Source organism: Scyliorhinus canicula, chromosome 8 (genome assembly GCF_902713615.1).
Source record: "Scyliorhinus canicula chromosome 8, sScyCan1.1, whole genome shotgun sequence".
NCBI classification, from domain to species: Eukaryota; Metazoa; Chordata; class Chondrichthyes; order Carcharhiniformes; family Scyliorhinidae; genus Scyliorhinus; species Scyliorhinus canicula.
In genome coordinates, this window is record NC_052153.1 from 106,927,288 (window position 1) to 106,942,005 (window position 14,718).

The 14,718-nt window shown below is 49.9% G+C and overlaps 1 protein-coding gene across 1 annotated transcript in view; it reads right to left on the reverse strand.

The window, feature by feature from the left end:
• Positions 1–14,718, reverse strand: part of hsd17b4 (hydroxysteroid (17-beta) dehydrogenase 4) — a 162,147-nt gene that overhangs the window by 75,492 nt on the left and 71,937 nt on the right. The window contains 2 exon segments of the mRNA XM_038805039.1: positions 4,795–5,028; positions 13,403–13,512. Coding sequence (XP_038660967.1) covers positions 4,795–5,028; positions 13,403–13,512 — 344 coding nt within the window.

The following is a 14,718-nucleotide window of genomic DNA, read 5'->3' on the forward strand; positions in this document are numbered from 1 at the left end:
ACACTATCCCAGCCAACAAGATGGCAGCGAGGAGAGCGCCATCTCATTTCACAGATGCTGAGCTGGAGACCCTCCTGGGCACGTGGAGGCGAGGCGGTTGACCCTGTATCCTGGCCCGGGAAGGAGACTGCCAGCCATGTGCCAGAGCCACCTGGAAATGCTAGCGGCACTTCGGAGCGCGGACCAGTCACAACAGGCCACAGCTGGGAACGTCGGCAGCATTTCCCAGGTGCTAGCTGATGTGGCGCAGACACAGAGGGAGGTGGCCCAGTCCCAGAGGAAGATGGTGCAGTCACTGTCTGATGTGACACAGATCCAGAAGGTGGTGGCACAGTCAATGGGTAATATGGCACCGTCCAAGACGGGGATGGTCCACTCCCTGTGCTCCATGGCCTCCGTGAGCTTGCAGACCCTTGTCGAGACGAGGGAGGGCCTCCAGGAATGGCAGCGCCAGGTTGCGGAAGAACCTCAGGGGACAGCTCCACTTGCACCCACATCCCATGGAGTAGCCCGGGGGGGCCATCGGACACCCTGAGGGAGAAGGAGGTGCTGGAGACTGTGCTGGTAACTCCCGCAGGGGAGGTACCGGAACACCGCAGTACCTCGGACTCCCCCACTCCTGTTCTTGGTGCATCTAGTGGACAGCGGGCAAACAGGGCGGCACCACCACCTGGGACACCAGAGCAGCAGCAGGGTACATCCAGGCCCGGACGCTGCAGAAGACACCCGTCAATGGGGACCCAGATAGCAGGGCAGGAATCACGGCAGGCTGCCTCCACCCCTATTGTAATGTTTGAGGATCCACCAAGATGTAGCGTTAGGGCCCGTAAGACCAGAAAGGTATCATCAGTTAAGTTGGCACAGGTGCAGGGCACAATTTACTGACAGGGGCTAGGGCACAAATCTGTATACATGTTGTCACATTAAACACCTGTTCACACTGTTACAACCTGCCTCAGTGTTCGGTCAGATGGGTGTGACGGATGGGCTGGTCTGGGCTGGCCACAGAGGGAGTGTTGGGGGGGGAAGGCGAGAAATGTGTACACGGTGTGGGTGGTGTGGGGAATTCCCATCCTACCTCCCCACCCCCTGACTGTCCCCACCACCATCACCCCAAGGATTCGGTGGCACCGAGTGATGGAATGGTAAGCTCACATGCAAGTATCACCCAGGTGGAGGGTGGAATGTGTCAGACGTTGTCAAAAGATGCGGAGCATCGGAGCTCATCGCAGAGCGGGTTGTCATCATCCTCCATCTGATAGACTACCAACCCAGGTCCCCCAATCTGCAGTCCGACAGCTATGTATCACGGAGGGGGTTGCGGGAGGGGGGGGGGGGGGGGGGGGGTGTCTGTGTCCCAGGCCACGTCGCCCCCCCCCCCCCCCCCCCCCCCCGCCCAGTCGGTGAACCTGGAGGCAATCAGAGCGTCCCATGCACGTTGGCCCTGATGCACACGTCGTGCCCCATGTTCCACCCACCCTATCCCCCCTCCCACGTATCCTCCTTATCGAACAATGGCTGCCATGCATTCTCCTCCTCCAGCACATCACTCTGCTGTGCGATGTTTTGGAGGATGCAGCAGGCGGCCACGATGTGGGCGACCCTCTAAGCATCATAATGGAGGGCCCATCCAGAGTTGTCCAGGTACCTGAACTACATCTTCAGGAGGCCGAAGCACCGCTCTATCACGCACCTGGTTGCTGCATGGGTGCCGTTATAGCGGGTCTCCGCGTTAGTCTGTGGCCTTTCGATAGGTGTCATCAGCCACGAACACAGTGGATAACTCTTGTCGCCCAGGAGCCAACCCCCCCCCGTTGAGGGGTGGGGTGCGTCTCTGCGTCTCGAACATGTCAGGAATCGTCGAGTTTGCCAGGATGAAGGTGTTATGCACATTGCCCGGGTGTCAGGCACAGAGTGGTAGATGCACAGCTGATGGTCACAATTCAGTTGCACGTTCATCAAGTGGAACCCCTTTCAATTTGTGTAGAGTGGCCGGTCATCTGCAGGTGCTCCTAGGGGGACATGAATCCTGTCGATCACCCCCTGGACCCTGTGCACAGCGGTGATGGAAGCGAGCCGCACTGCTCAGGCACCCTAGTAGGCCCGGTCCACATTGAAATGGATGTATTGAGCCGACTGGGCATATAGGGCCTCAGTGACAGCGCCGATGCACATGTGCACCAAGGTCTGAGAGATCTCAAGACAGGTCCCCACTGGAAGGACCCCATCGTGTAAAGGTTTAGGGCGACCGTCAACTTGATGGCCGCAGGGAGCAGGTGTCCTCCCCCATACCCCCGCAGTGCCAGGTGCGCCATGATCTGGTAGATATGTCGCACGGTCTCCCTACTCAGCTGGATCTTCGACAACATTCTCAGTCCGGTGGTCCTCGAATGACAGGCGCAGCCGGCAGACACGAGGCCTCATGCGGCAACTCCTCCTCCTCGGCCTGGTGAGCAGCCAGCTCTACTTCCTGGGCGGCTGCCTCCTGTTCCCCTGGGGCAGGCTCCGTTGCTCCAGCTTAGTCCTCCTCCTCAAGCAGCTCCAGCTAGTACAGCTGCATGGCATCCCCAGGGCTGCGGCGACTAGCAGAAAGGCCACCATTGCTGGTTGAATTACAATATCATTGTCTGCAGGGGGTGAAAGGCCGACATGTTAGCATGGTGCATACCCCTGTGCCCAACCAGGTCCACTGAGCTACATTGGCACTGCGGGCTCTGCCCCCACATGTTCCCCCGCCCTCTCAGCACCCCTGGCCCCGTCGTTGCCTGGCACTATGGAGGGCTCTGCCGGCTGTCCCTGCTCCGGGGGTACAGTCAGCTGGCACTGCCCTTGCCAGCAGTATGCTCCGCGGCCCCCACACGCCGCCATCGTAGACACCACAGTTGGCGTTGCCCTCGAGTGGGCCGAATGCCCCGCAGGAGTGTGGCGGCCGGGGGGGGGAGGAAAGAGTGGATGGAAGATATGGGGGTACCCATACGGCTGGTGTCACCCTGCAAAATCACGGGCCAAGGTAGATGGTCAGTGGGGTGCGCAGCAAGTTGGCTGCCGTGCAGGCCACAGCAATGGCGGTCCGTGCCTCGACACCGTCCAGTCCCGTGGATTGGGGGCGAGGGGGTCCTTCTACCCCGATAACCACAGCCCATCCCTGGCCACCCTCCAATTCCCCTCCCCCCACGACCCTGGCAGAAGCACCCGGCCAGCGGCCCAGCTGTCAGCACACTAGAGCGATATTGGAAACTTTCCGTACTCCCTCTCTTCCCCTCAGCAGCCGCGGTGCCTGTTTCGTGATTTTTGGAAGCACAAGTGAATCTCACTGTTTGGCATTTCCCCCGGTGTAGGTAGAGAATCACGGAGACTCCGGAGAATGGCGGGTCAGGCCCGCTACTGATTTACAAACAGCGTGTACTGTACGTGCGTAGTGGAATGCTTTGACATCACTGTCGAGGCATCGGAGAATTGTGACTTGGCATTAAGCAGGCACTTGCCATGATTTCGCTGTCAAAACTGATTCTCTGCCCAATCGTCTTTCCTCATTTTTATGGGAAGTGGGGAAGGAGTCAGGCACCGGGCCACCCTTGGACCTACTGAATGTGCCCAGCAGCTTTAGATGCGCAGGCCAGAATCGTAGTGGACCTCCTTGTTGTCCTGAGCCCATCGGAGACACTGTCATTGTCCCACTCCTCTCCCCCTTCCAATTTCTTGTATGTCCCCCTTTTGCTCTTCCCCAGCCTCTTCAACCTGGCACCACACAGCTGGGCCTGTCAACCTGGCCTTGGGAGATACCAAAGAGTTATCTCCAAGCCCAGCTCCCCTTTGGGAGCTGGATACCAGGAATTGCCACCGCTCCTTCATGGTGCTACTGGGCTGCAGAGTTGCCAGCAACTGCCTGGCTGGCAGCTTTCAGAGGTGGGACTTTCTCCTTGGATCAGAGTGGAAGTGTCACATTAAAGCAATCAATGGGGCAACTAATCGGGGCCATGGCAAGCTCCCCCTGACCTTTTGAGGTGGAGGAGGACAATGGACCGTGGCACCCCTTAAATTCAGCCCATGTTGTCACTACACAATACAGTAAAATTACCGGTCCTCACAAAACCTAAGAAATGATCATCAAGAAAAATGGTTTCACAATATTAGAGACCAAGACTGAAACTCATAAAATTGTCCCACAAACAAAATCTAACTTTTCATCTGTTATCCAAGCTAAAACAACTGTGTGCTTTATAATACTATATGCAGCATTTCCCGATGGAAGAATAATTAATTGAATAAACTGCATCCCGCTCACAACATACACTATGTTCTCTTTTTCAACAAATGCTGGGTTAGCAGGGAACCTTTATAGACTGCAAACCTTTAAATTACCAGCATATTAATGGAATAATATATCAGAAGGAATTCCATGGTTTCAAGATTAGTGAGAGAGACTAAAGAAAAGTTAAGTGTAAAAAAGGTTAGTTCATAATAAAGATTTCTAAATTGAGGTTCACAAGAAAGTCACTGAGAATGTACCAATTCATAGAAATCTCATTATTTTGAGAACTGAGGGCAGCACGGTGGCGCAGTGAGTAGCACTGCTGCCTCACGGCGCCGAGGTCCCAGGTTCGATCCCGGCTCTGGGTCACTGTCCGTGTGGAGTTTGCACATTCTCCCCGTGTTTGCGTGGGTTTCGCCCCCACAACCCAAAAAGGTGCAAGCTAGGTGGATTGGCCACTCTAAATTGCCCCTTAATTGGAAAAATGATTGGGTACACTAAATTTAAAAAAATAAAAAATAAAAATTATTTTGAGAACTTGCCTTTGTGAAGTCAATGTTCAGTCCAGGAATCAATGCTAAAGAACCATTCATTGAATCTTGGGCAGGAATTACCCCAAAGGTAGGCAAACAGGAGAACTCCTCATTTCCTTCAAAAAGGAATTTCAAGTGATCTGGATCCTTTGTTGTCATGCCGACTCCCAGAGCATAGAGGATAGGCTGCAGATTGGTGTAGGTGTATTCAGTCAAGGGAAGTTTTTTACCAACAGCTTCAGCCTGTAATCAAAAGAGAGATGAAAGCAAAAATATTGAGCAGGCCAGAATCCCCGCTTGAATATCACTAGTCATAAAAAGGAACTTTAAATCATTCTGAAGTGGGACAGCTGTAGTCTCAAAGCGTTGCCTCACAAAACTCAGAAGGAAAAAAAATTCCTTAGTTACACAGAGCAAGTAATTGGTCAAAATTTTACACATCCCGTAACTGCAGTCCCCCAATCCTGGGAACTAGTTGGGAGGTTTAGGGAAGAGGGATGAAAAGTTGACTGGCATAGCGAGGAACATCATGCCTGTCACCTACCTGCCTCCACTGGAATTTTACCAGCGGCCAATTAATTGTCATTTATGGGCCTCTTCCTTCTGCCATTGTTATTTTATCAGCTGTTGGGGGAGCCCACACTACAAGACCATCAGAAATAGAGGAGTAGGCCGTTTGGCCCCTTCAGCCTGCTCCGCCTTTCCAACATTTTTCACATCTACTTTCCTGCCCTTTCCCCAGAACCCCTGATTCATTGTCAGTCTTAAATTGGCACCCCTTCATTCTAAAGGACCTTTGGTCCTAGATTTTCCCAAGAGGGGAAACATCCACCAGCATTTACCCTGTCAAGTCCCTTAGGAATCCTGTATGTTTCATAAGAAGTAGACTTCCAGTGGCGCACGCGAGCGGAGCGGTCGGGCTAGAGAGAGGATCCCGCCGGTCCGCAGCATTTCAGCGTTTTCCAGGTGCTTCCCCGTGATTTCGCTGGTTAGGATTTCTTCAGCCGTTGGGGCCAGAGGGACCGGCGCCGGATCGGGGGCCGGTGGGGACCCCCAGTGACCGGAGGAGCAGAGGCATCGAGCCCGAAGCAAGTGGCAGGGGAGGAGCGTGGCCTGAGGCGAGGCCTGAATCCAGCACAAATGTAGAGGGGGAGCAGCGCACACCGGGTGGCCCCCCGCTGAAAATGAATGTTTGGGATGTTTGAAGTCCAATCCCAGGAGAAGAGATGTTTTGAACTTCGATTTTTGAAAAACTTTTTAAAAGTTTTTTTAAATTATTTTTATTATATTTTATTTTACTTTATTATTTATTTATCTTGAGATTGAAGAAGGAAGGAGAAAAATACCAAGTGGTTAAGGGATGCCAAAAACAGCTGTGAAGAAGGGAGGAAACGCGAGTTCGCCGCCAGAGAGGGCCAGTAAATGCGCCGATAAGATGCCGGACCGCGTGGTGGGCTGCACGACCTACGGTGGAAAGGATGACCAAGGTGGAGAAGCAGTTTGCGAGGCAATGGAGGCATTGAAGAAGGAGATGGTGGTCGCACTGAGATCATTGGTGGAGGAGGCAATCATCCCGGTGAGGGTGGATGTGGCAAAGACATCGGCCGAGGTGAGAGAACAGGATGAAGGAAGTGGAGGAGGCTGTGTCACAGCACAGCGATCAGCTCATCTCAATGGGAGACAAACTTCAGAGGGTGGTGGAGGTCAACAGAGGACTCCGAGCAAAGCTCGAGGACTTGGAAAACAACTCGAGGCGGCAAAATCTGAGAATTGTGGGCGTACCTGAAGGGGCAGAGGGCTCAAGGCCAACTGAGTACTTTGCTAAGATTTTTTATGTTTTTTTTTTAAATAATTTTTTTTAAATTTAGAGTGCCCAATTCATTTTCTCCAATTAAGGGGCAATTTAGCATGGCCAATCCACCTACCCTGAATATCTTTGGGTTGTGGGAGCGAAACCCACGCAAACACGGGGAGAATGTGCAAACTCCACACGGACAGTTACCCAGAGCCGGGATCGAACCTGGGACCTCAGCGCCGTGAGGCAACAGGGCTAACCCAGTACTTTGCTAAGATGCAGGCGGAAGTGATGGGGGAGGGTGAAGACCCCTCCCGGTATGAACTGGGCCGAGCTCATCGGTTGTTAAGGCCAAAACCCAAAGTAAATGAGCCGCCAAGAGCAGCAATTATCCGCTTCCATGAATACCACATGAAGGAAAAGGTGTTAAACTGGACAAAGCAGAAGCAGGAGGTGCAGTGGGATGGTGCTAGACTTTGGATTTACCAGGACTTGACGGTGGAGCTGGCAAAGAGACGAGCAGCGTTCAGCCGAGTGAAGGCGGCACTGTACAACAAGGGACTATGATTTGGTAAGGTATACCCGGCAAAGCTGAGGGTGACGTACAACACCAAAGATTTTTATTTTGAAATGGTGGAGGCGGCTGAGGCGTTTATAAAGGCAGAAGGCTTGGGACAGAAGAAGTGAGGAGTGGAGCTGGAAAAGAGATCGTGGCCTGTGATTGGGGAGATGGAAAATGTATAAATGTCATAACTTTCTTTTCACTGACCTGTGTTGTAACTTACTTGACTTCACATTGTAAAATGATTTAAGTTTTTGTTTGGTTTGATTGGCATTTTTGTTTCCTTTTTTTGTTGCAACGGCTATATGTTATTTTATTGAATTGCATGGGTTGGATTGTTTTTCTTTTTCTTCTGGGACTGGGTGGGAGGGGACAGTATGCCTTTTGGAAGGGGAGGGGGACCACCCACGCTAGCTAACTAAAGTCGGCTAGTGAACGGAGGTGAGGAGAAAGGAGGGCTGCGGACATTGGAGCCTAGATAGCAGGTTTCGATGGGCCTACGAGGTGAGCAAGTGAGGGGGGAGGATCGATACTACGTGAGATTGTTTCAAGGAAAGGGACGGGTCAGGTTCATGGGGGAAGGTGGGGTGGTATGATGATGGTGGATAAGAAGGGGGGGTGAGAGACCCCCAGTTAGGATAATCATGTGGAACGGGAGGGGTTTGGGAGGCCTAGTCAAGAAGTCAAGGGTGCTGGTGCATCTTAAAAGTTTGAAGGCCGATATAGCAGTGCTGCAGGAGACTCATTTGAGGATGAGACTTAAAAAGGGCTGAGTTAGTCAGGATTTGATGGAAGGGCTAGAGGGGTAGCGGTAATGGTCAGCAAAGGGTATAGTTCCAGATGGAGAAGGTGGTTGCAGATCAGGGGGGTAGGTATGTGATTGTGACAGGGACACTGGAGGGGAGGCTAGTGGTGTTGCTAAGTGTATATGGTCCCAATTGGGACAATGTGGGATTTACAAAGAAGGTGTGTGTGGCCATCCCCAACTTGGGGACACACAAACTGATAGTGGGAGGGGGGGAACCGGACATTGATGCAGGAGCCAAAATTGGACAGGTCACGGCCGCTCTCACTGGTCCCGTCGGGGGGACGAAGGCGCTGGCTGGGCTAATGTTGGACATGGGAGGGGTGGACCCCTGGAGGTTTCTGCACCCGAGGGAACAGGAGTACTCGTTTTTCTCTGCGGTCCATAAGGTATACTCGCGGATCGACTTTTTCATGTGGGGAAGGCGCTGCTGGCTGGGGTTAAAGGGTCGGAGTACTCAGCACTTGTAACATCAGATCATGCTCGCATTAGGTGGAAATTGTACTGGAGAAGGGGATGGTACAGAGACCAGGGTGGAAGTTAGATGTGGGACTGTTGGGGGACCGAGAGTTCTGTGACAAAATTGAAAAAGTAATCGAGGAATTATGTAGGGTTTAACTGCACGGGTTAGGTGGGAGGCTTTAAAGTCGGTGGTGAGGGGTGAGGTGATCTTGTTCAAGGCTAGGCTAGATAAACAGGAACGTCAGAGGGTAATAGAGGAGATGCTGGAGGTAGACAGGAGGTATGCAAAAAATAGGGACCCAGCGCAGTTAGAAAAGAGGAAGGAACTCCAAGCGAGCTTTGAGCGACTATCTACCAAGGAGGCGGTACGCCAATTGAGGCGAGCAAGGGGGGCAGTTTACGAGCATGGCGAGAAGGCGGGTCAGCTCCGTAGGGAGGCTGCGGCAAGGGAAATTGTCCAGGTGCGGGACAGGGCAGGGAAATTGGTGGTAGCTCCAGATCAGATTAACAAGGTCTTTAAGGAAGTCTATGAGAGGTTGCACAGGTCAGAGCCTCCTGGGGAGGCCGGGGGATGCAGAAATTTCTAGATGGGCTGGAGTACCCGAGGTTAGGGGAGGGGGTCAAGGCTACATTAAAGGGGGCGATAGTGGAGCGGAGATAAAAGATGCGATTGGGAGGATGCAGTCGGGAAAGGTGGCAGGGCCGGATGGGTTTCCAGTGGAATATTCTCAGACATTCAAAAATAGGCTGGTGCCGCTTATGGTATGTTCGAGGAGGCGATAGGGAAGTGGATGCTACCACAAACTTTGGGGAAGCATCGATTTCCCTGTTACTTAAGAAAGATAAGGATCCGACAGAGTGTGGGTCGTAGAGGCCCATATCACTTTTAAACGTGGTCGCAAAGATATTGGCAAAGGTACTGGCAGTAGGCTAGAGGTGTGACTCCCGAAGGTGATAGGTGAAGATCAGATGGGGTTTGTGAGAGGGAGACAGGTCTTTTTGAACACTAGGAGGGTATTGATTGTGGTTATGGTCCCGTAAAGCAGGGACTCACTTTAGATCCCTCGGGGTGCAGGTTGCTCGGGATTGGGGGGGGGGGGGGGGGGGGGGGGGGGGGTGGGCCTCCGTAGGTACAACATTTCTAGTTTGGTGGAGAGAGTGAAAGCTGATCTGGCAAGGTGGGATGGTCTCCCTCTGTCATTGGCGGGTTGGGTAAAGGCGGTTAAAATGAATGTGCTGCCGCGATTCCTGTTTATTTTTCAATGCCTGCCGATTTTCATGTCAAAGGCATTTTTTAGAGAGATTGAAGGGATGATTACCTCGTTCATATGGGGAGGGAAGGTGACCAGAATTTAAAAAGGTGCCATTATAAAGAGGAAGGCAGGCTGGCGGTTTGGGTCTTCCGAACCTGATGTATTATTACTGGGCGGCGAATGTGGAGAAGGTACGGAGCTGGATCAGAGGGGTTGACTCCCAATGGGTCAGAATGCAGGAGAGTTTGGGTAGGGGGTCAGGATCGAAGGCGCTAGCGACATCGCCGCTCCAGCGAGTCCCGGGAGATACTCAGGGAGTCCTGTAGTAATAGCGTTGTTGAGAATTTGGAGGCAGTTTCGACAGCACTTCGGGTTGGGGGCAGAGTCAAAGGAAATGCCGATTCGGGGGAACCATAGATTTGAGCCAGGGAAGTGGGATGGAAATTTTCAGGGAGTTGGGAGGAGAAAGGAAATAGGACACTAAAAGATTTGTTTCTTGGTGGTCGTTTTGCGGGATTGAAGCAGCTGGGAGCAATGTATGAGCTGGAGCAGGGGGAAATATTTTGATACATGCAGGTTCGAGACTTTGCCAGAGAGAAGATACAGAGCTTCCCAGTAGAGCCGGCGTCCACATTGCTGGAGGAGGTTCTGATGACAGGGGGACTGGAGAAGGGGGTAGTAGCAGCGATTTACGGGGCTATTTTGGAAGAGGAGAAGGCACCGCTGGAAGGGATCAAGGCAAAGTGGGAGGAAGAGGTGGGAGAGGGTATGGAGGTGGGGATCTGGTGTGAGGCGCTCTGCAGGGTGAACGCCTCTGAGTGTGCGCGGTTGGGGCTGATACAGCTGAAGGTGGTGTACAGAGCACACCTTAAAGGGCGAGGATGAGCCGGCTCTTTGAGGGGGTAGAAGATGTATGTGAGCGTTGCGGGTGGGTCCCGCAAACCACGTTCATATGTTTTGGTCCTGTCCAAAGCTGGAGGATTACTGGAAGGAGGTGTTTAGGGTAATCTCTGAAGTAGTGCAGGCGAAACTGGACCCGGGCCCTCGGGAGGCCACATTCAGGGTGTCGGACCAGCCGGGGTTGGAAACGGGCGCGGAGGCAGATGTTGTCGCCTTCGCCTCGTTGATCGCCCGAAGTCGGATCCTGATGGGATGGAGATCAATCTCTCCACCCTGTGCCCTGGCGTGGCGGGGGGGGGGGCCTGCTGGAATTCTTGATGCTCAAAAAGGTCAAATTTGAACCGAGGGGAAGGATGGAGGGATTCTACAATTCATGGGCATTATTCATTCTGCACTTTCGAGAATTGGATCACATCGAACATGATGGATCATTGTGGGGGGGAGGTGGGAGGGTTGGGGGGGGGGAAAGAGGGTCTGTATGTATTAATGGTGACTATGGGTGATTCCGGATTTCTTTTTGTCATTTGTTTATGTTAACATGCGAGCTAATGTTTGGGTTTGGTGGGAGGATGGGATCATTGTTGTTGATATGGGGATTGACATTACATTAGTTACTGATTATTGTTTATTGTTGGGCGTAAATTTTGGAGAAAATATGAAAAGGAGAATAAAAATATTTTTTTAAAAAGAACACAAGTAGGAGCAGAAGTAGGCCATCTGGCCCCTTGAGCCAGCTCCACCATTCAATAAGATCATGGCTGATCTTTTTGTGGACTCAGATCCACTTACCCGCCCACTCACCGTAACTTTTTAATCCTTTACTGTTCAAAAATCTATCTGCCTTTGCCTTAAAAACAATTAACGAGGCAGCCTCAACTGCTTCATTGGGCAGGGAATTCCACAGATTCACAATCTTTCGAGTGAAAAAGTTCCTCCTCAACTCAGTCCTAAATCTACTCCCCCTTAATTTGAGGCTATGGCCCCTAGTTTTAGTTTCACCCACCAGTGGAAACAACCTCCCAGCTTCTATCCTATCTATTCCCTTCATAAGTTTATATGTTTCTATCAGACTCCCTCTCATTCTCCAATGAGTATAGTCCCAATCTAGTCTCTCCCCATAAACCAATCCTCTCAACTCCAGAATCTACCTAGTGAATCTCCTCTGCACACCTTCCAGTGTCGGTACATCCTTTCTCAAGTAAGGAGAGCAAAACTGTACACAGTACTCCAGGTGTTAAATAATCAGCCATTTTGTTGTTCTTTCTACCAAAATGGATGACCACACATTTACCGTAAAAGTCTTACAACACCAGGTTAAAGTCCAACAGATTTGTTTTAAATCACTAGCTTTCGGAGCACTTCTCCTTCCTCAGGTGAATCAGATGAACACTTCCTCAAGTGAGGCAGGCCGCTCGGTGGATCGGAGAATTTCGCCCAAGGTACCTGCAACTCATAAACCTCACAACCGCCACGACAGACATTATTGGAAGAGATACTGGACGCAAGCATCTTAGATAAAGGGAACTGTAGCGACATGTATGACCGACTGGTAGAAAGGGCCGACACCGTACTGGGCGCAACAAGCAAGAAATGGGAGGAAGACCTGGGGATTGAAATAGGGTGGGACTCTGGAGCGAAGCACTGCATAGGGTCAACTCCACTTCCACGTGCGCAAGGCTCAGCCTGATGCAACTAAAAGTAATGATGTCTTGAACAGCACTCTTATAGACATATGGAAAGCATTCTATTGTACAACTAATCTATCATTCTCTATGGTGGAAAGGCTTTGGGGATTCAGGCGACTTATTCATTGAAGACTGCCCAGTCTCTCACCTGCTCTTGTAGGATTTATGTGGTTAGCCCAGTTAGGTTTCTGATAAATGATTTAACACCAGGATATTGATGGTGGGTATTTAACAATGATAATACCACTGAATGTCATAGGCAGATGGTTAGACACACTCCTTTTAGAGATGGTCATTGTCTGGCACTTGTATGGCACAAATTTTACCCCTAAGCTTAGATGTTGTCCAGGTCTTGATGCATGTGGGCACAAAGTGTTTCGCACCTGAGGAATTCCGAGTGGAACTGAACACTGCACAATCATCAACATGCAGTCCCATTTCTGATCTCGGGTTGGTGGAATTCAAGCGGAAAAGACATGCGTGGCCAAGGGGAAGAATATGCACTGGAGGATACAGTCAAGATTGGTGAACTAGAAGCAAGCATGATAGTAGTGAATGCTGCTACAGTTGAATGCTGAGGAGGTATTAAACACAGGGATGAAAGTTTCAAAATTTGAGATGCTGGGGTAGAGGGGAAAAAAGGGCCTGAAAGGAGTCGGGGAGGGGTGGAAACAGAAGTAATGAGCCAAGTCTGAAGCAACAACTAAAATTAGATATTGGCATTGAAATCGATATTCCTGAAAAAAATACACCCTGAGCTATAGGCAGTCAGGGCGGCGCACTGGTGAGCACTGCTGCCTTATGGTGCCGAGGATCCGGGCTCGATCCCAGACCCCGGTCACTGTGCACGTGGAGTTTGCACATTCTCCCCCGTGCCTGCATGGATAGGGGGAATGGCCATGCTAAATTTCTCCTTAATTGGAAAAAACTTTTAAAAAGCAGTAGGCAGTCAAAAGGTCCAACTGGATAAATCATTTTGATTATCTATCCATCTGCAGAAAAGCTCGGAGGGATAAACTTGCAAAAATATCATATTTGAGAAGAAGTATTAAATTTGCAAAACTTCCTTTAGCATACCAAGATAACAAAGAACTGAAAAGTTCCTTTAAATGGGATGAATTACAATAGCATATTGTATTTCTGCAGGACACTTACTGGATTGGTGCCTGAAGTGCTAACTTGCATTGAGCCACTAGTAGGGTTCATCGATACTCCTTCTTTCTCGTCTAATTTGTTCAGTACTTCATAAAGAGTGCTAATTGATTCTGGAATAGAAATAGTCAGTCTTCAACTCTCAATAATCAGCCAGTTCAAATTCAACATTTAAAATATATAACCATACTTCTAAGTTCTAAAATCACTTGGAACTATATGCATTTCCAACTAGGGCCCATAAATACAGTCACCAACAAATCCAAAATGGATTTCAGGAGAAAGTTTTGAGAAATAATATAAGGATACAGTGATAGGTTGAGGTGAAAAGGGATGGGACTGAGCTAGTATGGATCATAAATGACAGCAGACATGTTTGGTGGAAACACCAGATCCCATGCTGTACATTCAATGTAATATTTTGATAATATAGTAGTCATTACTGACACCAGGACAGTTAAGCTTGATATCTGCCTTGGGAAAGGTGTTAGAATCGATCATTAGAGTTTTGTTACGGGCCAGGGTTTAGAGAACCCCAAAGTGTATCATGGAGTTTATCTGACCCACAACTTTTAATAGATTGTGGTATGGGGAGCACACGGCCCACTCTACAGGTGTGGTACAGCAGAAATGGAAAAGTATTTTTTTAAAGAAAAACAATGTTTATTCTATGAACTCAAGTTAACCTTTTTAAAACATACAGTGCACATCTTAGCAACCATTAATTCAAATACAACCCCCAAAGAATACAACACTGTGTAATGCGTACGCTGTCCTTTTAATATCCAGAAGACTTACAAAAAACATAACCTTTAACAGAAACACATCAGGTTAAAATCACTACTAAGAACAGTTATTAGTTTTAAATCACCAAAGGATCAATTTACAGTCTTTAGATTACAGTGAGAGACTCTAATACACCTTCTGGCTGTGACTGCAGCTATCTAGCTCTGAAAACGAAACTAAAACACACCCTGCAGTAAACAGCCAAAAACTGAAGTAAAAAGCTGACAGACAGCCCAGCTCCACCCACTCTCTGACATCACTGCAGTAATAAACACCCATTTCAAGATACTCTCACTACGGATACTTATGTGCACACCCATTTATAAACACCCATTTCTTAAAGGTACCCTCACATGACAGTTTATAGCTGGGCACTTAGAAAGATTCATGGTATCAGTAGGAGTCAGCATGGCTTTGTGAAAGGGAAATCATGTTTAACCAATTTATTGGAGTTCTTTGAAGATGTAGCATGCACTGTCGATAAAGGGAGCCTGTAAAATTACTTTACTTAGTTTTACAGAAGGCATTTGATA